The following is a 24358-nucleotide window of genomic DNA, read 5'->3' as shown; positions in this document are numbered from 1 at the left end:
GCGTGATATGGCTCAGTTTCTCTTTTCGTAGGGCTCCATGCATTTGCCTTCTCAGCATATAACATCATCTAAAGCTCTGTGACTCACCAACAATCAGGTTGCAACCCACCAAGTGGGTCATGACCCACAGTTTGAGAAACCCTGAGTTAAGATGTTTTCCCATGTGAATTTTGGTTAGCCGCACAGGTTCACAGGTTGAATTAGAACTGTGTTTAGAAAACTGTGCAGAGTTAATAGTCTGATAAAGCTGCAGATAATCAGCAAACATCTTGGTGTTAAGTCTAGTATGTTAATTGGGAGAAACCCTTATTTTGAATGCAATTCTAAGAGTGTGTTACAGTTTCTGTGTTTCTTTTTGTTCCATGATGCAGTTGAAGATGGGGAGGTATTTGACTTCAGAGGAATGAGGCTTGATTGGTTTAGATTGCAGGTAAGAATTATGTTTCTGGTCTTCTAAATGCAGTGTTTTATTCATTCCACCATGGGGTAGGTTATATTAATTTAAATTAAAATGATTTAAATTTACAATTTTACATTTTGAAACACATGTGGTCTGTGAACAAGCTTGTTGTACCAACTGCTTGTTGTAACAAAAGATATATTGATTTGTAGTTAAAGTTTAAGCATGTCAGGGGCTTAACTCTTTTGATCTTTGATCATGTTGCCTATATGCACTGTAGAATTATAGCTGTTTAGAGACTTCTGTTTTGGCCTGGTCTGTATACGTGCAAGGATATTAAGGAAGATCATTTATTTGGAGGCTAAGGCTGAAGTTTTATATTGACTTATTTGGAGTAAATACTACTGAACAAAATGGGACTGCCTTCTGATTAGATCGTTCTGGATCCTGGCACAGGATCACCCTATGTCCAAAGCTACGCAGAATCAATAGCTAGTAGTTACTCAGTAATCATGTTTCTTCATGAGACGGAAAGTTTAAATAAATGAGAGTGTTTGAGTAGTAGAATCTATAATTTGAGAACTGTGAAAACATGCAGAATTTGGTAGTAGAATAAAATTCATTATCATATATGGATGATCCTGATGAGATTTAGAGCAGTGTCTCCTGTATTCTAATAACTAATCACTGTATCTAGTAGAAAGATCACAGTAATAATACATGGTTTATAGTGTCATTTAAAATTTGCCTTAGAAGTCAGATACTTTCATCATAGCTCTTTTTTATATAGAGAAGCAGTCTTTATCTGTCTGATGGTGATGATTCATTTTTAAGAAATCATGTTTTTAAAGAGACTTACTGTAACTGCTATTGTGTGCAATTCAGATGTTGGTTATGGCTTTGAAAGCCCAAAATAGCTTGAGACCAAGTTACCTGATGGACCTACCTTCCTCCAAGAGTCTAAATGTGCTCTTAAGTTCTTCTGGAAAAATTCTCTTATATGCTCCAGCAATGTCAAAGGTGTGACCTGTGGGTATATGAGAGATAATTTCCTTCATAGTGGCTCCTTCCCTGTGGAATTTCCTCCCATGAGAGGCTCATTTTGCCCCCTCCCTCTCACATCTTCAGAGAAGGATGAAAACATTCTTGTTCCAACTGTTCTTCTCCAGTCATTTTTATTTCCTAGATTTTATTTCTTCTCTCCCTTTTTGTTGTTTTATAGTTTTGTTCTACTGATTTCTGTGTTTATGATATGTTGTTGTATTTGTTGTGAGAGGCTTTGAATCGTAGAGAAAAGCAGGATATAAATCTTTCAAAAGAAATTAAAAAACACTGAAATTTAAAAACATAAGTTTAAAAATAATCATTCATCATTATCCCTCCTGCTTTTAGTGGCTGCTTGACCTTTTGCTGTGTTAAACATTACATAAGAAAAATATAATGTCCAAAGACAGGTGCCATTCATAACTGAGAACATTTCCAGAAGTAGGAGATAAGGAAATATATCACTTTAAAATTGAGATAAGGACCAACAGGGGACTCAGCAGCCACAGCCCATATAAGAAGGGACAGTGTCCTTATCCCAATTTGATAGAGATGCCATTGAATGGCACCTTGTCTTTGGACATTATGTTAGAAAAACATAATGTGTTTATGGGCTTTGGCCTCTGACTCCCCTGTTGGTCTGGTCAAACCAATCCTAAAGGGCCCACTTCCATTTAAAGGAGAATGTCTGAAATCTAAATGTAGGCAATACTATCATGGTGGGAAGGACAACGTATATCTTTTAAATAGAGACCCAACTACCCATTTCTGTGAAACAGAGCCTCATCTATTGTCCCTATGGGAGATGGGTCTTCCTTTTTTTGTTAAAGAATTAGAGGCTTTGAGCAGTGGGATCCAGTCGCAGGTTCTTGCTCTAGAATTGCCCTTCAGTAGAAATGTGTCAAGCTTAAATACAGAGCATTTTCAAATGATATGGAAATGTTTGTGTCTGTTTTGCAGTTTGAAATCTTGAATATGTTATTTTAAGTAGCTGCTTTAGAAACCCACCTTTCCAATAGTGTGTGTGCATGCAGACAGACTGGTACAGACATTAATCAGCCAAAAAGATAGTGGTTTGTAATGTGAATACTTGTTGCAAGTAAATGCTGATAAACATTGGTGCATCCAGAGCTTTAGTGCAGCAGAGTCCCACTGGAAGAAACCCCATTTGTGAATAGAAGGAAAGTTCAACTCGTACAAGGAACCCTTGCGCAAGCAGCACTCTTCTCTCTTTCCAAAAGGCACTTCTGCCAATGGGGCACCATCATTGCACTTTGGATGCTACCCCTCATGCCTTACTAGTCATGTATTTTTTCTTAACACAATTGAGATTGAACAGAGCAAGGGATAGTCCAGGCAGCCACTAGACCAGGGGTTCCCAAACTGTGCTTTGCAATGCCTTGGTGCCTTGTGGGTCACCTGCTAGCTGGCAGCAAAACCACAACATGGCTTGGCCTGCTGAAGATTTCTTGCACTGGGAAGGGCCTGCACCAAGCCTTTTACCTTCCTCTGCAGCCTCACAGTCTCCAAACCCGGAAGTTACTGACAATGGCATCATCTCCAGTCACTCCTGGGAGTCACGCTTTGCATTTGCATCAGTGGGAGGCATCTCATGGCCCCTGGAAGATTGGGAAGTGCTACACAAGACCTTACTTCCTTCAGGGTTAGATTCAGTGGTAGCTTGAAATTAATTTGTCATTTAGTTGCTTGTTTGTACTTGGTGCTTAGGAATATAAATGGTAAAACTGATCTGTTGAAGACATTGGTTGTGGTGGTGCTTTGTTTTAAACTAGGCCCAATTATGGAAATAATTCTAGTAAAAGACAATATAAACAAGCCAAGAATATTTTTGAAGAAAAATAGACTGATCCAATCAAAAATTATATGTTTTGTGGTAAGCTACCACTTCTTCTGCATATAATATGAATGATATAATATTGAAATTAAAAAAGATGTATATGGTGTTCACTAAAAGCAAAATACAAGGTACAATTTTTTAAAAACAAACCTGGTTTTACTTTTTGAAGTCGAATGACCCATCAAATCCATCTCTGGTGCATTTCAGAGAGGTCTCAACATACTTAATCTTAATGTCTGAATTACAAACTTTTATATGGAAGGCTTCACGGTCATTCAAATGTGGCCATTGTTTAAACAGAAGCAAAGGATAATATCAGGTATTTTCAGGAAGTGAAATGGAGTGATTATGGGTAGAATAGAAGTCTGTAATAACAGAGCTGTATAGCCAAATCAGAGTTGAGAAGGTTATGCCCTGTTCTTCAACATTTCATTACACATACTCAAAGAGAGCCTTTGTAGAAAGGTCACATTGTCAGACACTAAGCCAGTCATTTTTCTTGGAAGTTGTTTTTGAGATAATATAAAAGGCCTGGTTTTTCTCAGTTGTTCAAAGAAATTGTAAAGGCAGACAGGGTTGGAAAAACATGCTATCTCTTTTATGTAACACTGGGTTTAATTTTTTTCTTCCAAAAATAAGACAGATATGCTTAACGTTCTATTTTTGCGTTTGGACCCAGGAAATCTTTGGCTACAAAACTAACTGGAATGTTTGAACAGCCACTGCCTCAAGTAACATCCGCAATAACCCGGTCTTACTTTATCCTGATTGTGCTTTGATCCCTGTAAGGTGCCACTATGAAAATATTTAAATAAGAACAAGAAATCTTTTTCAACAAAGAATTTAAACAGTTTTTCATGAATATGATTTAGACATTTAACTATAAGTAACTAACACTACAGAAACCTAAACTTTGCTTATTTAAATTCTCAAGTGACTTTTCTTGTTAATTTATACATTTTTAGAAGCTGCATTTTCAAGAACAGGCACTCATTGCACCCCCAAAAATCAAAGTAGTTAGAATATGAAAACATAAAATTTATGATAAATTTGCCTTGTGTCTAGCAATTTTGAGAGAGAATATCATGGAAGTGTTAGTATCCCTAACCTTTACTTGTTATTTTTGGTAAACTGATGTTTGAATGCTAATAAAATCAGGCTCTTACACAAAAACTGTGGTAAAGTTTTAAAATGAATATATTATTTCCTTTTAAACATTAAATATGTATTCATTTTTATACATAGGCCTACACCAGTGTATCCAAGGCTTCACTTGGTCTTGCAGACCACAGAGAACTTGGCAAGATGATGAACACAATCATTTTCCATACAAAAATGGTAGATTCTTTGGTGGAAATGTTGGTGGAAACATCTGACCTTTCTATATTTTGGTATGTCATTTTAATGGTTGTAAAGCTTCTATCAGTGTGACTGTTTTTTACGAGAACAATTACATGTTTGCATTTGATCATAAATACATAGAAAAACCTTGCTGAATCAGGCGAAGGCCCATTTATTTGAGTATCCTGTTTGCTTCAGTGGCTCAGTAGCTGCCTATAGGAAGCCCACTCTCAGAAGAGAAAGGCATACTTCTCTCCCACCATTGCTTTTCTCTAGTTGGTATACAGAAGTATATTACCACTGGATCGCAAAGTAGTATATAACAGTAGCCAATAATAGACCTCATTTTGTCCATCGTAAGTCTCCCATCAATCTGTTTCAGTGAATGAACCCTGGTAAAAGAGGGTAAAAGCTTCTTTTTCAATGTCATGCATAATTTTATAAGTCTCAGTTATGCCCCCCCTTTAATAATCTTTTCCCCCAAACTAAATGCCCCAAATATTATAGCCAAACTTGTAGCACTTGATAATTTTTGATAATAAGCAAACTTGATAATTTTTGTGACCCTCTTTTGTACCTTTTCCAACTCTAGAGTATTTTCATTTTTTAAATTCATTTTTATTTAAAAAATGTGAAAATGTAATATCCTTGAGGTGTGGTGACCAGAACTATACACAGTATTCCAAATGTGGCTGCACTATAGACTTAAATAAGAGCAGTATAATATTAGCAGTCTTATCCTTGATCCCCTCCCAAATGACCCCAGCATGGAGTTTCCTCTCCACTGCCACACACAGGGTCAGCATTTTTCCTTGAGCTATCTGTCCACCACTAGCCCAAGTTCTCTTTCCTGGTTAGTCAACTTAAACTCCTTCAATATATAGGTGAAGCTGAGACATTTTGCCCCAATGTGCATCACTTTACGTCATCCTACCTTACCATTTTATGATTGGAAGCTCCTTCCACTTAATAGAAAAATCCTTTTAGCTTATGGAGAATTAACTTAGGATCCAGTCCTTTGGAGGCTAGTTTGGAAAGTCTCAACCTTGCATCCTTCTCTGTTAAAAGGGAAATCGTGGTGTTCCACTCTTGAAATTTTTTGTAAATATAAGATGTTAACTGTAAAATGTATATGTGTTTAAAATGCAAATAAAATAAAGATTGTGCACTGCCATCTATTAGCTGGTGGAAGTGATCTTAACTCACTCTTGGTTTTTTAGAGAGAGAGAGAACATGAATTGAGAACTACAGAAGCGGTTACTATAATCTGTAACAGGGAAATGTGTGTTACTGTTTGGGTTACCTAGGTTTTATTAGACTACAGGATATGTGGTGGAAGGATTTAATAATACTGTGTCTGTCTTTTCTCTATCACCAGTCTCCTAGTAATTTGTCACATGTACAAACCTTTTGTTGCTTAATATCTGATACTAGTGCATCCATTTGCTCATTTTCAGCTATTATGTGGACAGGATCCATTTAGTGACATTTTAAATGCATTGTGTGCCTAGTCACAGTCTATTACACTATGAACATTTGTCTTTTGATTGGTAATTACTTTATCCCCTGGAATGAAAGCTTAACCTGTATTTCTGAACAGTTTTTATAGCCGAGCTTTTGAGAAGATGTTTCAGCAATGTTTGGAACTGCCCTCTCAGTCCAGATACTCAATTGCATTCCCGCTGCTTTGCACTCACTTTATGAGCTGCACCCATGAGCTGTGCCCAGAAGAGGTAATGTTCTGTGTTAAAATAATGTTGGTACAATTAGAGAGCTGACTAGCTTTGTCAATTACAGTGATGCTTCAGCTAGGTTACAATGTATTGAGGAAGCACAAATCAAGTGAGGATAATCTGTTAAATCTAAAATTAAAAGTAGATGCCATCTCAAATAGACACTTGAAGCCCAAATAACTATTTTAATTTATTGTTATACATAATATTTCCTGTTTACTGGAAGTGTTTATCGTTGTATGCTTTTGTCCAAAGAGCTACAAATGCAAGAAAACACATGGAAGGGAACTTCCCCAGTCCTCTTGCTCACAGCAGCCCCTGAGCACCTGTTGAAGGTTGGGAGCCCTTGAAGGGGTTGCAAGGGAAGGGGGGAATGTCTGAAAAATGGGCAGAGATATGTTCCATGAGTGATTCCCAAGGAAATATGTGTATGTATATTTGAAGACAAGGGCAGAAGAGCCCAAAGGGTTGATGGTGGTTGAAAGGAAGCTATTTCAGGGCATTGAAAAAGAGAAGCATTTTCTAAAAGAGGGAGGAAATGAGTGTGTTGGCTTAATTATATGCTCTCATTCAGTTGTTTTAATGGTTTGGATAGTTTTTCATCTTGGGGCATCTTTGACAAATTGAAAAAGGGATACACACACAACAGGAGCTAGTTTCAGTTTTGTCACATTAATGCTAGAATAAGAACATTCTTATTCTTGCTGAACAATAATATTTGGCTAAGCTTGAAGTTAAGATTCTCCAGTCTCCATGAAAACTATCTTTCCTCGTTTTCTGATTCTCTTCCAACCTGCCATTCAGTAACATGGAATCTATAATCATCTCCTTGATGTTTTTCAAATGGAAGGCATGAGGTGGCAATTTGAGGACATAGAGCAGAATAGCATGATGAATTGAAGTCTGCTAAAATCTCATATGGTCAAGACACAAGTATTAATAAATTTTATACCTCGAAGCCTTGTTAAAACCTTGTTTTAATTGTTTGCAGTAAGGGCCCAATCCTGTCCAACTTTGCAGCACCGATGCAGCCATGCTAATGGGGCACATGTTGCATCCTGCGTTAAGGGGGCAGTCACAGAGGCCTCCTTAAGGTAAAGGAATGTTTGTTTCCTTTCCTCAGAGCTGCATTGTGGCACTGGCACTGGAAAATTGGATAGGATTGGGCCTTTATTTACACACTTATAGGCAATTTAATGTTCTTTCAGCTTAAATGAATTCAGTGTAAGCATGCTTCAGTAATAGTCACTAATGGTTTTCTAATATTTTTAAGCACTTTGGTAACAATTTGGTGTTTTTGTATTTATCTTGATAGAGGCATCACATTGGGGACCGTAGCCTCTCCCTGTGTAACATGTTCTTGGATGAAATGGCTAAGCAGGCCCGGAACCTTATTACAGATATTTGCACAGAACAGTGTACATTAAGTGATCAGGTAAGCCTCTGATTTTCATTCCTTTATAAACTGCAGGTCTTGATACAGTGTTCTCCTAAGGCTCTCATGAAATTCTGCATAAACCATCTCCTTCTTTCACTAGACTGAATAGTGAATGTATTCAGATTGCTTTTGAATCTTCATTTACAGTTGACCTTTATTGCTAATAGAATAGTTTGTCACTATAGAATACTGGAAACCAAATGTCTTCTAAAGTGTCAAAGTGAAAATTAAGGCTTATAATACAGGTGTACACTATTTAAAGGTAGTTAGTCAATGTGAACTACGACTGTTTTGAAACTCACTTCTGCATGTATCTTTTGTGGTTTTTTAAGTTGCTGCCAAAGCATTGTGCCAAAACCATCAGTCAGGCAGTCAACAAAAAGTCAAAAAAACAGACGGGTAAGAAAGGAGAACCAGAAAGGGAAAAACCTGGAGTAGAAAGCATGAGAAAAAACAGGCTGGTGGTAACCAAGTGAGTTGTCATTATTTTTTCTTCATCATTCAACTTTACTTGTAAGATGAACCTCTTTGCATAAGTTTTGAATTTCACTTACATTAATATATAACAGGTATCTGAAGGGTTGGTTAATTCATTTGTCAAATCTAGACACTGAATTTAGTGTCTAGATTTGCTGGACACTAGATTTCAAAGTTGCTTACGTGTAGACGTTCATAAAGGAGAAAGCAAACAATAAATTTCTATTCTGTACAAGTCCATCTCCCTGTACTATAACCTTTCTCCCTTCCTTTCAGCGTGTGAAAAAGGCATCTTTTTATGTGCTTTTTTAATTTAGGCAAACGTACTATATTTGTTTTGTTTTAAAATAAATGTACTATATTTGATTATGTTTTAAAATAATTTCTATTAACTTGCCCACAATGGGTTTTGTGTGGGGGAGGGGATGGAGTAGAATGAGGCTATAACCGTTCTTTGCTTATGTGAGTTGTGTATTTTATATGCATCTGTGTTTTTGTTTTTTAAAGTCTGGACAAGCTGCACACAGCACTTTCAGAGCTCTGCTTCTCAATCAATTATGTTCCAAATATGATTGTTTGGGAACACACCTTTACCCCAAGGGAATATTTAACATCTCACCTGGAAATCCGCTTTACCAAGTAAGACTGATGCAAATGTAGATCTTTACTTAGCCACAGCGCATATTGCATCTTAAATATTCATTAGGACTTAAAGAAATATATAGTGAAGTAAAGTTTTAAAAAATTGAACTATCTTTTAACATAACTATATTTATGTAGAGATTTGTATCGGCCCCCAAAGGACCTATGTTGGCCAATAAAATGCCAAAATGATAAAATCTTTAGTCAGTTAATTCATATCGCTCAGCACTATGTCTTTCTAGGTATTGACCAAGTTCAGAGCTGGTGGTGTTTTCTCTGGGAACTGTTAAGCTTATATTAAAAAAGAAACAGGCAGAGCAGTCAGGTGTTCAGAATAGGTGACTCCAACATTGAGGTTAGGCGTTGGCCTTGTTCTGTGTCCTGTTGTAGGCAACTTTAAATGAATTCATTAAGTAATAGAGCAATCAGTTGATTCTTTGTGTTGGTTCCACATAACTCCCTCATGAGTCACTAGACTAAGAGCGGAATGGTGATGCTATCTACCTGAGTTTTTGCTGCGAAGATGAGCGAACTTCCACAGTCTCTGGTTGTACTTTAAGTTATCCTTCTGCTCGTGTATGGCGACTTGTGCACCCACGTCTTGTGCACAGAAATCCATATTGGAATCCTGGCTGGCTTTGCAGTTGTGCAGTCCATTTCACAACACATTGCATAAGATGCCTCATGTAAAATTAGACTTTTTCATGAACCTTGATGTGCTGTCTAACCCATAAGAAAGGGTCCATTCTGCTATTATCTACATGGGACCTACTGCAGTGTGGCACTGCTCAAGTACATTAAAATCAGAAGCATCCTGTGGCCTTGAGATTCTGTCATTACTCTGGGAAGGAGCCTTGCTGAAGCAGTTTGCACACTGAGGGGGGAAGTGTGGGCTTCAGAAAGAAGCTCTATGCAATCCTAGTCTTAAAAAGGTAATTGTGAGCCAAAGAGCAAAGATGCTTCATTCCCAAAGAACAGATCATTCTGCCATTAAAAATATGGTTAGTTTTACAACCCATATAAACATGCTTTTGCTATTTATACCGTAACTATTTCTCCCTGTGGGCGAGTCGGCTGTTGCTATGCCACTTTTATTTTTGCTGTGTGACAATTTCTGATACAAGTCAGTAAAAGCATGCTTTTGTCAGTCAAGCTTATAAATTATTTTTTTTTCAGTATTGAGCCTTATTTACCAGAACTCCATAAGTATTCCATTTTAAAATCTTATTCCTGTCCAATATAACCAAATAATTAATCTTGAACTGAGACATTACCAATTTTTTTTTCTTTTTTCTGACGTCCACCCAAATTTTTTACTGCCTTGCACTGTTTTTACCTGTTTCTCTTGGAATTTTAAAAACATAATTAAGAAATAAATCCCATTTTTAAAAGAAAATTGTGCATGTGCACTTCACAGTTTGAGCATGGCAAGTTACTGACTGGAAGACACATATACGTTCCAGTATATGTTAGTCTGTCATACCTGTTTAAATTGGTCCATCCATATGTTAGTCTGTCATACCTGTTTAAATTGGTCCATCCATGGTTTGCCTTAATAAGCAGGACTAGTATAGTAATAGACTCCTATACTTTGAATTTGTTTTGTCTAGGGTAGTGTGCGCTTATTCCTAGTGAGACATGTCTGCAATACCGTAGATGCATTACTGGATCACTTCTTTCCAACTGTGAGGATTCTTGCTTGGAAAGGAAGATGTTGCAGTTTCTATGAAACTTAATACTGAACAACTTAATAACATTTGTATCCTAGCCAAATCAGTTGTGTTATCACTAACTAGCATCTGGCATTTTAAAAATCTCCCTAAAGTTAGATTTATTTTGTAAGCTTTTTGACTATTTTATATGCAAATAGGGATCTATTAAAGATGTGGTTGTCAGGTTAATTGTAGCAATAAAAAAAGTGTAGTGGCACTCATTTGGCAGAAAAGAAAGCAGGAAGGAGCTTGCAAACAGGAACAGACTAAAGGAGTAAATTATAAAAATTTTTATTTATTTGCCATGGCCAGCAACTTGACCTAATGACTCACTCAGTTTTGTGTTTGAAATTTTGAGACAGTGTGACCTCTGGTTGTGTGCTCTCTGATTGGGAGCTGGGATCAAATGAATGACAGTATTATTCTTATTTGGTTATCTGGAAGTCTTTCTGTACTGGGAAAGTACAATGCAAGGAATGCAAGTGGGAAGCTTGCATTCCTTCTAGAAAAATACTCAGCTTTCTAACACCTGGCTGTTGCCTGTGGGAATCAAATATACTGTCAATGTGGAGTTAGAAAAGTTCACAGGAATGTGAATTGTAGGTGTCTGTGGTCCATGCTGACTTGGTAGACCTCTGCAAACTTGGTCAAATAGTAAATCTCCCAGATATTGCCAAAATCAAAATTTAAATTGGTGCCCAGTGTTTTTGTTCACATAATTCTATATTGGCATGTTAGCCAGGAAATGGTACTCTGGCTTCATTTATGTGCAATTCTAATAATTCTGTTTGCTTTTCTCAGGTCAATTGTTGGCATGACTATGTATAATCAAGCAACGCAAGAGATTGCAAAACCTTCAGAATTGTTAACAAGTGTAAGAGCTTACATGACAGTCCTCCAGTCAATAGAAAATTATGTACAGATTGACATCACAAGAGTGTTCAATAACGTTCTTCTTCAGCAAACTCAGCATTTAGATAGTCATGGGGAGCCTACCATTACAAGCCTGTACACAAATTGGTAAGAATTTGAATAGCGTTTTCAGAGGGCTCCTCTGTGTGTGTGTGTGTGTGTGTGTGTGTGTGTGTGTGAGAGAGAGAGAGAGAGAGAAGCTGGAACAGAGGTGCTAAAGTGAAAGAGTGATAATTGTGGCAGGTAGAATCAGTTGTGTCATTGTTCTTAACAGTGTACAGCTTGAATTAGGGTTACCTTTTTAGGAATAGTGAGTAGTATAGTAGCCTTGGATTTCATGGTCGTGATTTCATCTGTTAATATGACTGTTGTTACCATCGATGTGCATGGTGTGAGAATGAATGAGAAGACAGGTTCATTCCCTGAAATGCTGGTGATCTGTGTATTGGCACAAAGAAAACAACAGGGAAAGAGGAACAAAATGGAGGCAGGGAAAATGGGAATAGAATATGCAATGATTTTCGTGTTATGTTCTGTAGATTTAGTTATAGTCATGTATTGGAAAATGAACAAGAAGATTAATGGTGAAGAATGCTATACTCTTCCATGAAGATTATTTTGGTTTTCGTTTGTTAAGGTATCTGGAAACCTTGCTAAGGCAAGTTAGTAATGGCCATATAGCTTACTTCCCAGCGATGAAGGCATTTGTGAACTTGCCTACTGAAAATGAGTTGACATTTAATGCAGAAGAATATTCGGACATATCTGGTAAGTTTTCTGTTTGAACAACTTTTAAGTGGGTTACTCTTGTTCTGTTGAGTCTTTTCAGTATAACATAAGAACAGGCTTTCAAAAATCTGCTCATTGGAGGACACCAGCATACCATACAGATCTCCACTGCCATTTTTGAGGAGGTAAAAGCAGGCATCCTTTGGGAGCAGCTGGAGAGTTTCCTATTGTTTCTTACAGAATCCATATCTTACTACAAATGGAGTTCCACCCTGGAGCAGCCCAACAGTGCCTGAAGCAGCATGCCAAATGCTGCCTCTTTTACCCAATGATGTGCCAGCCTCTACCCCTTCCACTTTCCAGTATTCTAGTTCAGCACTCTCATCCCCTTCACATTTCTTCTTCCTCTGTGTCCCCTTCTTCCTTTTCTAATCCAGGAAGAGGAAGGAGAAGGAGAGGCAGTGAAGCTTTTCTTCAAATCCTCTACACGAGTGGTTCCCAGACTGGTAGATTGTGACCCATCAGCCAGGGAAACACTCAGGTCTGGCCCGTTAAGGCAGGGGGATTGCAGCAACATGAAAAATCATGATCAGAAGTCACTTCCAGTTTCTAATTGTGAAACTGGAAGTGACTTCCGATTACGATTTTCTTTATTTTCCAGGCTTGGGAAGCCCTGTGGAGATGTCTGTGGGGCTCCCTGCACCCCCTGGAGCCTCTTGCTGGCTTCAGGTAAGTAAGAAGCCCCTTTTTCCCCAGCAGCAGTGCAGTCAAGTTGCTACAGTTCCCCCACTCTTGCAAAGACTTGGGTGGTTCCCTCCTCCTAAGGAGGACTTTGGGAATCACTGCTCTCTGCAGAAATTCTTGGGAATCTATCCCTTTTTTTGCCTTTTTTGGGAAAGAGATCACTAACTGCTGTTGACTAAGGCCAGTCCTTATTTATAGAATACTGTTCTGAGAATCTTTCCTACACAGAATAATTGTAAGAGAATGCATTTATCAGTATTCACAGTTGTTGGCTGGCTTTCCTCATCAAGCCGCACTTACAATGCAGCCTCTCTTTCTCTCTCCTGCTCTGAAGCGAGAGAGGAAAATGTACTCAGCAGAGATGTCCAGGGTTTCAGCCAACCTGCCATGGAAAGGATGACAACTAAAATTGTGAAAGCCTTTGTGAAGTCATAAGTGAATATCAGGCTATACTGTATCTTTTATGTAATTACTTGATTTTTTTGCCTTGCTATGAGCTGCTTTCAGAAGTTTCTGAAGTCCTTTCTGTTTGGGTCAGATTTGTGTGGTTGCCCAGGTTTCTTGAATTCTGGCTTAGCTTAGTAGCCAGGCATCTTACTTCCTTCCAGCCTTTGGGAGATGGTAAGCAGCAGCATGAACTTCTCCTGCTGCTTCTGACCTGCCCCACTGCCTACTGCGTGCATGCCAGAGGATTGAGTGGGTGGGATGGGTTTTGTGTCTTTTTCCTGGCATAATGCGGTAGTGAAATTGCGTGAAGGAAGGTGGTTTGATAATCAAACTTGTGGCCCCTTGACAGTTGTTGCTAGCTAGTTAGGGATATCTGTCTGTATTTGAAATTCATATTGTAATATTTATATTTCAAACTTATCTATCTTGAACTTTTGAGGTAAGGCAGATTGGAAACTTTAATACATGAAATAAAATTTTATACAGTGGAATAACCAGCTAGATTGTACTTTCTTAAATAGTGTAATTGGTTTGTGTTGAAATGAATTAAGTTTTTCTTTCTCAGAAATGCGGGCCCTGTCAGAGCTCCTTGGTCCATATGGCATGAAATTCCTAAGTGAAAGTCTTATGTGGCACATTTCCTCACAGGTTGCTGAACTCAAGGTAACTTTAATTTTTTCTGTATGATCATTGCTTCTGTAATTAAAAGCAGAATTTGCTTTATAGCTTCAATTAAAATTCCATTTCCATTTCCATTGGCTCCAGGAATCACCCCACAAAACATGAATTGGGTGTTTTGGGATAATGAGCTAACGTGTTTTAGGGCCCAATCCAAAAGGCCTCTTGTACAGGTGCTGAACTCTATTGCTGGTGCTGGGTGTCATAAACAAGCTGTAAAGCACGTTTTTGGCACCCTTGGGGGAAGGAGCATTGGCACTGGGCCTAGTGCTTGATGGAGAACACCTGGAGGTAAGTAGCAGCGCCAACCAGCTGTTTGGGCTTCTGGGGTGGGGCACGGGAGGAACAGGCCCAGGAGGAGGGTGGGACCAGTGGAGGCCTTCTCCACAGGATCCTATCCTCTGTGTCGGACTGAAAAGCCCAACACTCAGGATCTTCAAGTCTGCACTGGCAAATCAACTGGCACAGACTTGAGAAGCCTCATTGCAGGGCCTGAGGCTTTCCTTGGGGGAAGGGGACAAAAGTCCCTCCAAGGAGAACTCCGGTGGCTTCCCAGCATCCGTACCATTTTGGTCGCCTTTTTGGCACTGCTGTTCCTCCGGGTGCTAAGACCCATAGGACTGGGCTGTCTCTTCTGCAAACCAAGTGGGTCTAGCTCTGATTGTCAACTGATTCTTAACAGAAGCAATATTTTGAACTTGACAAAGGCAGATCAACTAGTGACATTGATTTGTTCCGAAATAGAGACACAGGCAAAGGGTTGCAGTGCCCTTCTCCTTGATATGAACTGTAGCTGAAGCCTCCCTTTTATGTAGTTCTGCTGCAGACTTCCAAAGCATAAGACAAAGCAATTGGGAATGAGCAGCTGAAGACAAAGTTAAAGAAACCTAAGGGAAGAAATTTTTTTTTCCATGTTGTGGGTTTTGTTGTGGGCCAGACAGAAAATTCTTAAGTTCCTGCATTGAGCTTCCAGTTTCCTACCCTAGTCAGAATGGATGTATGGATAAATTGTTACACACTCAGCAGAAGAGGACTGTAGTAATAGAGAAGTAGTTGACATTGTGATCAAAAAGAGATGCAACATATGCCTCTTGTTGTAGAGCAACTACAGAAAGTCCATACCTCTTCTTTGTATATGCGAGATGCAACTTTACATGTTTAAATGTGAAAGGTTAGAACTAGAAGTGACAAATCATGGCAAGTGGTATGTGAACTTTGGTTTTAATTTCAGGTTGTGGAAATAAAATGTAAGCTGCAGTATTTAGTGTACTTATTCTAAAGCACAAACTTATTTGTTAAGTTCAGTAGGACTCCATAAGCAACAAGTACTTTGTGAAGCAGAAAGAGCCTTAATTATTGCATTGCAAGATTTCTGCTTGGAGTATATAGTTGGGTCTTTCCTAGTATAAGAACACCGTTTTTCTGGTCAGATAATAGAAACATCTGGATTTGATGAGCTCTGTTTCCAGTTTGCCACACTGAAGTGTACTAAAGCATACACTTATTACTATACTCAGATCTATACCTGACCTGAGATCTTGCTTCATCTTAGAAACTTGTGGTGGAGAACGTTGAAGTTTTAACGCAAATGAGGACCAGTTTTGATAAACCTGACCAGATGGCAGCTCTCTTCAAAAGATTGTCATGTAGGTAACCAACTACTACTGCTGTTTAATCTTTGTCCCTGAATTAGATTTTGCTTACAGTTGCAAGAAAAGTTGCATTGTTTTGGTAACAGAGATATATTGTCTTGCTGTTGTAACACTCTGATTTCCAAAGGAATGAAAATTTGTCCTTTAGTATGTAGTGCCCTTCAGTTATCTGGAGAACTTTAGTTCCTCCAACACCACTGTTTCAGTCGCACTTCAGAGAAGTGGTAAAGAGCAGAGTACATCCAGTACTATAAATAAATCTTTTCTAACAAGAGAACTAGAAATGAAAAATAATTTAAATTTTGTTGGTATTTTAATTTGCAGCTAATATAGTCTGTGGGAGGTAGGCATGTGAACATGTGTGTGTGATGCTAAATTTATTTTCACATTTTTCTATCACCCTTTCTCCAAGGAGCTCAGGTTGATGTACATAATTTCTGCTCTACTCTGTGAGGTAGATGAGGCTGAGAGATAAGTCACCCTGGCTGAATCCCAAAGTCACCCAGGAAGTTTCATAGCTGAGCTGGGATTTGAACCTAGATTTTCCAGGTCTGAATCCAACTCCCAAACCACTACACCATCTTTGCTACTTGTTGGAACCTTTCATACTTTGGGATAGCTCTTTGGAGTAGAAAGTGTTTGAAACGTTAATACTAAGTGAATATGTTATGTAGAAGAATCAGTTCTTGTCCATTGCCAATTTCTTATTTTCCTGTTTCAGCTGTTGATAGTGTTTTGAAGAGGATGACCATTATTGGTGTAATCTTGTCTTTCCGTTCATTGGCACAAGAAGCACTCAGAGATGTCAGTATTATTTGATGTAACCTATTGTGTTAAACCCTAAGTACTTGCATGCGTTATAATAACAAAAAATGAAGTAAGATCAATATTGTTGTTTAATACTAATTGTAAATGATCAAATGTAATGAAGAACAAAATTACTGAGAGAATGAAACTCTAAATTTGTAAAATGATACTTAGGCTGCAATTCTGTAAAACCTTATTGGACATAAGCCCCACTAAAGGTATTAGAACTTGCTTCTGAGTAGACATGTATAGAATTGGTCTATTAGAAATATTGTGGAGAGTTATTTTCAGCTGTTTGAATCTATAAGCTCTATAATATATCAACCAGTTATGGATAGCCATTGTTTTTCTACTCTTGCCAAAGTGTTTGCAACTTTGCAAAACTCTTGACATTATGTTTCCAAGCCTCCTAAAGTAGACGTCATACATTAATTGTGGGGGAGGATATCCAACAAAGTATTGTTTTAGGAGGTATATTAACAGAAGGAAATTATTTTGTTCCTTTTTTCTTAGGTTTTATCCTATCACATTCCTTTCCTTGTAAGCTCAATTGAAGATTTTAAGGATCACATTCCAAGAGAGACCGATATGAAGGTAATCATTTGCTTATAAAAGTTAACTTATGTAGTTCCCAACTAAAGATATATGTTGGGACAAAAAAGTTAGAAATGTGATCAGATGGCGTTTTTGAACTAAAAATGACACTTACAAATGTTACTGTAAATCTCCTAAATACGCAATAAAATAATGTAGTATCTTGCTTCTGTGACTGGTTGTGATTCCAGTACAGGTCCAGCCTATTTATACACGGATTTTTTATACACGGGTTTGACTCAACACGAATGGCCCCTGCAAATGAGAGAGAATGTGCTGATCCCTGGAGAAGGGGAAAATTGCATCCCTTTAAAATCAGTTTTAAAAACTGAACAGTCCTTTAACAGCCTCCTTAATGAGAGAGGGCAGCAGGCTAACCATCAATCCTTCTCTCTCCTGGTGACCCCTTCCTTCCCCCAGCAGGTGATCATTTTGTATTGGTGAAGGGAGGGGCTGAGTGAAGCACTGATGGATTGTCTTCTTAATGACTCTTATCTTAGAGTCAAAAGGTCAGCAAGGCTGTTTTTCAATCACTGGAGCAAAGAAACTTTGTTTTTTAAATTGATTTGCTATAGTTCGTTTTTTTAATCCAGTGAGTGCTTGGAACACGAATAATTAGTCTCAACCTGTATATCTGTTCTGCAAAAGAATCACTGGTTTGTTAGCACAAATAATAAAGTGCATTTTTGAGGGAAGAATTCAAAAGCTCAGTTTAGTGGTTTGATTTTTGAAATATGACTGTCCACTCTCTCTGAAATTCCTCTGCAATGTGGCACACAGAAGCAAGTCTGTAAAATAGTTTGACTTTAATTTAGTGCAATATTCTACATGCCTTGGCTACACTTTTCTGTTTGTGCAGTTTAAAAGCTAGATGGAAGTATAAAATATTTTTGTTGAGCATAGCTTTCAAAAATGTATAGAAGTTATGGGGTGGAGTTTGTGTGAGAGAATTAGAGAGAGAGAGATGACAGCCCACTAGCATATAAATACATAAGAAAAGCCATGCTGGATCAAGGCAAAGACCCATCCATGCCAACATTGTTTCTTATAGTGGCCCTCCAGCTGCCTGTGGGAAGCCAAGTTCACAAGCAAGACAGATGGCATACTTTTCCACCTTTACCTCGCTGCAACTGGTATTCAGAAGCATACTGTTGCTAGATCCGGTGGTTGCACGTGGCCATCAGGCCTAGCAGCTGGTGATCGGCCTGAATTTGTCCAATCCCCTTATAAAGTCACCCAAGCTAGTTGCCATCACCACAATTTGTGGCAATGAATTCCACAGACTAATTATGTGCTGTGTGAAGAATTTCCTCCTTTTCTGCATCCGAAATATACTGCCAGTCAGTTTCAGTAAATGACCCCTGATTCTAGTATAGTGATTGAGGGAGAAAAACTTTGGTCTCAATCATGTCCCCCTTTTTCTAAAATGAAAAGCCCCAAATACTGCAGCCTTATAAGATAAGGATGTTCCAGTCCTCTTATAATTCTGGTTGCCTTCTTTTGCACCTTTTCCAGCTCTACAATATCCTCCTTGAGGTGGGGCAACCAGAACTGGATGCAGTATTCCAAACACAGCTGCACAATAGGTTTATACAGAGGCAATGTAATATTAGCAGTCTTATCCTCAGTCCTTTTAACTACCCTGTGAGCTCTTCCCTGGCACAAGGGGAAACCACCCTTCTAGGAAGCTGGAGGGCATTGTGTGCAACATATACAACCCTGTATTGGGAAATTTTGTCCCAATGAACATCACTTAATACTTAGCAACATTGAACTGCATTTACCATTTAGTTGTCCAATCCCTAATTTGGAGAATACCTTTCAGAGCTCTTCACAATCTGCTTTAGTTTAAATACCCTGCATAGTTAGTGTCTTCAAATGTATCCACCTCACTATTTACTGCCGATTACAGATCGTTATGAACAATTTAAAGAGCAGTGAGTCCCAACACAGGTTTTACTTCCCTCCACTGTGAAATTTGCTCATTTATTCCTACTTTCTGCTTCTTGTTCTTTAACTAGTTACCAATCCATAAAAGGATGTGTCCTCTTACTCCATGACTAACTTTACACAAAACCCTTTGGTGAAGGACTTTGTCAAAATCTTTTGAAAGTGCAAGCATACTGTGTCAACTGGATCACCTCTATCTACATGTCTGTTTGCACCCACAGAGAATTCTAGAAAATTAATGAGGCAGGACTTATATTTGCAGAAACTTTGCTGATTCTCCATCAGCAAGGCTCTTCCTTGTGTTTCAGGATTCAATCTTTAATCATGCTTTCTATCAATTTACCCTGACAAGATGTTAAACTGACTGTCCTGATCTGTGAAATTATACAGATCCCTCCTAGATCCTTTTTAAAATATCAGTTACGTTTGCTTCCTTTTACTGACATAGAGAACAAGTTATGTGTTTTTGTGAGGAAATTTGCGATTTCACATTTGAGTTCCTTAAAAACTCTTGGACAGAGGTCATCTGGAGTCAGTGGTTTTGTTAGGGCGTACTGACAAATTAAACATTATCACTTCTATTCGACTTGATTGCCAAGAATCTACCCCTGTCAGTTGAGATGTTGTGTTTTCTGAGTTTTTTCATTAGAGACTAAATGCAATACTGTCACCAAATACTGTTCTTGAATTCCCTGGTTCTCAAACTTCCTTAATTTTAATAGATTTTACAGTTTTTTGTTATCTGAAAGATCCTAAAAATTTTGTTTGCATTTCTCAGTTTGTGGTAATTTTCTGTCCTTCAGGTTGCAATGAATGTATATGAGCTGTCATCCGCTGCAGGATTGCCATGTGAGATTGATCCTGCCTTAGTTGTAGCGCTTTCCTCTCAAAAATCAGGTAAGCTTCTGGAAACATCTTGTTAAACTGATTCTTCTGCATTAGATTGTAGTCACTTAGATAAGCAAGCAATATTTTCTGATTTTGTTTTCTTAATTTAAAAGCATTTGAAGTCTGTCGTGGCTTTTTTGAAGATTAAAGAGCTACACCAGTTTGTCACTACCTCCTTCTAGAGCAGGGGTGCCCAAACCCTGGCCCTCGGGGCCTCTCAATGCGACCCTCAGGGAGTCCCAAGTCTCCAATGAGCCTCTGGCCCTCCGGAGATTTGTTGTAGCCCGCACTGGCCCAATGCAACTGTTCTCAGCGTGAGGGTTACTGTTTGACCTCTTGCATGAGCTGTGGGATGAGGGCTCCCTCCAAGGCTTGTTGTTTCATGTCTGTGATGCAGTAGTGGCAGCAAAGGAAGGGCCAGCCTTGCTTTGTGCAAGGCCTTTTATAGGCCTTGAGCTATTTCAAGACCTTCATTCATTCATATAAGTTCATCTTTAATATATTCATTTATGTAAACTTATGTAAATTTATTCAAATTTTAAATGTAAATTAATTCTTTTTTTACCCCGGTCCCCTCAGTGTCAGAGAGACGATGTGGCCCTCCTGCCAAAAACTTTGGACACTCCTGTTCTAGAGCCAAATACAATTAGAATTCCTATTTTTGATGGACCCTACAGTGATGCTTCAAAAACATACATGTACCCCATCTGCTCTTTTGCCTAGGGAGCCTTAAGCCTGTTTCCTTTAATTAATTATAATTAAGAATAATTAAGAAGCTAGAAACAAAGTAAAAGTGCTTTAGATAACTTGCAGTGTGTTATAGAGTGTGTGTGTGGGGCTAAGTTCAAGCTTCTATGTATAATGACTGACATTTTTCTTGTCCATAACACAGCCCTTTGTTTGTTTTCCTAATTTATACCAAACTCAAATGTAGATGGTTTAAGTATTCCTTTTTATTGGCAGCGTTCAGGTTTCTAGTTTTTGAAGTTATGCATAGCTATTACGTTCCTTAGCCTCCGTGCTTTCCCTTTCTCCTCCATTACAGTCCTTCCCATAACATTCAGGGGAAACAACCCCTTAATGTCATAAAAAAATCATTTAGTAATGATGTGATAAGCCCTTTATTCCCTGAAGATGTCCACATATGGTTGTTGAGTTCCATATGTATGTGTGTCCTCCAGAACATCTGGATCACTACACATAATTTCATCAAAATGGAAGGTTGAGCCTTCTTTAACATTAAGTTTGGAAAATAATTCAATTTGTGTTTGAGTGTAAACAGCCATGATCCCTAGCTAAATTTCCTTGATATCCTGTTTCTCAGGTCTGATTTGTTATGTTTTTGTTGCAACATGGGACTCACTAGAAATGTGTCCAGTGAATGACTCCATGTGAAATCTGTTTTTTGCCCACTGATTCATACATATTGTCACACTGCACTGGTATAGAATCTTTCTGTGTATGATGGGGCAGTCCACACTAATATGCTCTCAAATGTTATAGCTGCCTCTGTGCAAAAGGTTTTTCAACAGCTTTCATAAGGAGGCCCATAATGTAATAGTAGAGAGACAAGTTATAGGGGAAAGAAAGTCTATTGCAGTTCTAGGAGACACTTTGTCACTTGGTTACTTTTAATAACAGTGCAAATATATTCCAGTACTTGTTACCTGAATGACTTTCTGGAGCAGCAGTTCTCAAACTTTTCAGTCTCCAGAGCCCTTTACACTCCTAAATGTTGTCCTGAAAGCCCCGCTAGTGCATGTGCAGAGTGTCGGGGAGCCCTAGAGCCTGTGCATGTGCAGAGTGGCACAGGGCCGAGCCCAACACAAAATACTGGCAAAAGAGCTGGAACAGGAGGGAAATGAAGAAGGGGGGGTTGGAGGGAGAGATATGCAAACCAGGCAGGAGGCAGAAGATTGCTACTTATGATGTGGTTGTGGCGCTCCTGAAGGGGTCTCGAGGACCCCCTGCACTCCTAGGAGCACATTTGAGAAACACTGTTCTAGAGCAGGGCTCTTCAGACTCCGACCCGTGGGCTGGATCCAGCGCCCTGTTTAATCCCTCCCCTGCTTGAACGGCACTTATCATTCTGCAGGGAAGCCTCCTTTCTTATCTCCCCCAAACTGTGCTCCAGCCAGCTGCTTCCAGGTTCTGTTGCCCCAGTAGTCACTGAGCCCAGATTTCCAGGCAGACATGGCTGGCTGGGTCACAGGTTGGGGGAGAGTGGTGGTGGAGAACAGAGGCTCCCCAGCAGTATGGCAAGCACCAGTTGCACTGGGGACACCTTTGGGGACACCCAAACAGTGGTTTGGAGACCACTGTTCTAGAGAATTTTAAATATTTGCATTCTATTTTTTTTGTATCCAGTTGCATTTTCTTTTTCCTTAATGTATGTTGGGAAGTAACCAAAATATATTCCCACTGTGTGGAGCAGCAACTGTTGTACTCGTAGAAAAAGGTTGTGCTGTGAGTTACAAGAAATTTTTAAAAAAATTTATCCCACCTTCCCCTTGCCAAGGCAAATGCTTAAGGCAGAGGTTTTCAAACTCTTGGGGAGTTGCAGGGCCCTGGGTCCACTTACCCTGCATCATGGGTCATCCTCCCGGGGATGCGGGGAGCCCGGTGTGACCTTCTGCAGGGCTCCCCTCAGCTTCAGAACTGAAAGTGGAATCCTGGCTTAAGGTGACATTCTACCAACCCATATTGTAGTAAGGTTTTTAGGCCTTGATAGCTCAACCAGTAATAAGCAGACCCAAAATGAATAGTGATATGAATGGATGCCCTTTTCTCTTTTTTTCTTCTTCTTGAAACTACCATACACAGGGCTCAGTTGAGTCCCCTATGGATTTTTTTTCTGCCGTTAATTCTGATGACAATTTGTATTCATGGAGCCTGGTAGTTAAGTATTTGTTTGACCTCTCCCTTTCTGGATCTGATGCCTGTGTTCATTTTCAGAAAACATTAGTCCAGAGGAAGAATATAAAATTGCCTGTCTTCTGATGGTCTTTGTGGCTGTCTCTTTACCAACTTTGGCTAGTAATGTGATGTCTCAGTACAGTCCTGCCATTGAAGGTAATATTCTGACACATTAAACTTCTGGTGGGAAGATTTGGTTTTTTTTGGGCGGGGGGGATTTTATTAAGTGTTTGTCTGGAATATTTATTTGCTTTCATTTTATGGTATTGGTGTTTTGGTCCTGTTTTGTTGCTGGATAGTAAGTCAACTTTATATCTCACAATGGTTGCTTTGAAAGAGAAAATGAAAATCTGTTGCCTCAGCCGTACTTTGGTTCTAGGGATACATACCAAGAATGTGTTCCACTCTTCCACATAAATGTCCTATTGATTAGGAAATGTTAAACTTGAGTGGAAGCATTTATAGAAAAAAACAATGCTGACTACTATCAAGAAGTAGTATTGAAACTATGCCTCGTTCTAGATATTTGTATTGGAAGCATTCACAAATCTTACATATTTCTGTGCTAGTTTACATAGGATGTGCCCCCCCCTTTTTTTTTTTACTGTTTGAATACCAACGACATTCTGTTTACATCTTACAGCAATCAAGTGCTCAGCACCTATCCTTTGGGACTGATAAAGCATGTAGAAAACTGGAATTCAGTCTCAGAAAAAGATTTCAAAATGAATATAATTCAAATGCTATATTGACATTAAAGTATTAAAAGACCTGTCTGTGTTCTTTATTAAATGGAGAATATCAACTCTCCTTGTAGCCTAAAGTTAATCCCCTTGCCAAACTTTGCCCTGCTGCTGGTAAAAGGTGTCTTCCACTCAGCTAAAGTGCTCAAAAGTGTGAGTAAATCTAAAGTAATAACACAAATGTGTTTCCATTTAGGTCACTGCAACAATATCCATTGTCTGGCCAAAGCGATTAACCAGATTGCTGCAGCTTTGTTTACCATTCATAAGGGAAGCATTGAAGACCGTCTCAAAGAATTTTTGGCGGTATGTCCGGTTTTTTATTTTGAACTAACCCAATCCAGAAATGAGTATTGTTTCCAGTAAGGCTTTCTGCTATGCTGCAATTTTATTATTGTGGCTTTTCTTATGCATACGTAATTATTTCAAAGGTTGTTGCAAAGAATTTGAATAATACTGGAAGCATAAGAACCTTCATTTCTTTTAACTATTGTTGCTTTGCAATAAATCAGTCTGATCCTTAAAATCTAATGTTCATGTGAAGCTCTGTGCAATTACAATTCTGTCCTATTAACTGCATCATCCCATTCCATTCTTAACATATAAATTATAGTTCATTTTACACAAATACAGGCATGCCCCCATATCTGTGG

At 38.7% G+C, this 24358-nt stretch overlaps 1 protein-coding gene across 3 annotated transcripts in view; it reads left to right on the top strand.

Moving 5' to 3' along the window:
- The window catches only part of NCKAP1 (NCK associated protein 1), a 72427-nt gene that overhangs the window by 43404 nt on the left and 4665 nt on the right, over positions 1-24358 (top strand). For all 3 annotated transcript variants that reach the window (XM_066619869.1, XM_066619036.1, XM_066620734.1), the window contains exons 15-29: positions 372-430; positions 4548-4693; positions 6244-6376; positions 7692-7811; positions 8147-8286; positions 8799-8930; positions 11447-11665; positions 12195-12325; positions 14043-14140; positions 15708-15801; positions 16529-16611; positions 17128-17208; positions 19962-20055; positions 23002-23118; positions 23902-24011. In XM_066619869.1, coding sequence (XP_066475966.1) covers positions 372-430; positions 4548-4693; positions 6244-6376; positions 7692-7811; positions 8147-8286; positions 8799-8930; positions 11447-11665; positions 12195-12325; positions 14043-14140; positions 15708-15801; positions 16529-16611; positions 17128-17208; positions 19962-20055; positions 23002-23118; positions 23902-24011 — 1757 coding nt within the window. The remainder of the gene's footprint in view (positions 1-371; positions 431-4547; positions 4694-6243; positions 6377-7691; positions 7812-8146; positions 8287-8798; positions 8931-11446; positions 11666-12194; positions 12326-14042; positions 14141-15707; positions 15802-16528; positions 16612-17127; positions 17209-19961; positions 20056-23001; positions 23119-23901; positions 24012-24358) is intronic.

Source organism: Tiliqua scincoides, chromosome 1 (genome assembly GCF_035046505.1).
Source record: "Tiliqua scincoides isolate rTilSci1 chromosome 1, rTilSci1.hap2, whole genome shotgun sequence".
In the NCBI taxonomy this organism is placed as follows: Eukaryota; Metazoa; Chordata; class Lepidosauria; order Squamata; family Scincidae; genus Tiliqua; species Tiliqua scincoides.
The sequence above is the reverse complement of the archived record's forward strand: the minus strand, read 5'-3'. Positions and strand labels throughout refer to the sequence as shown.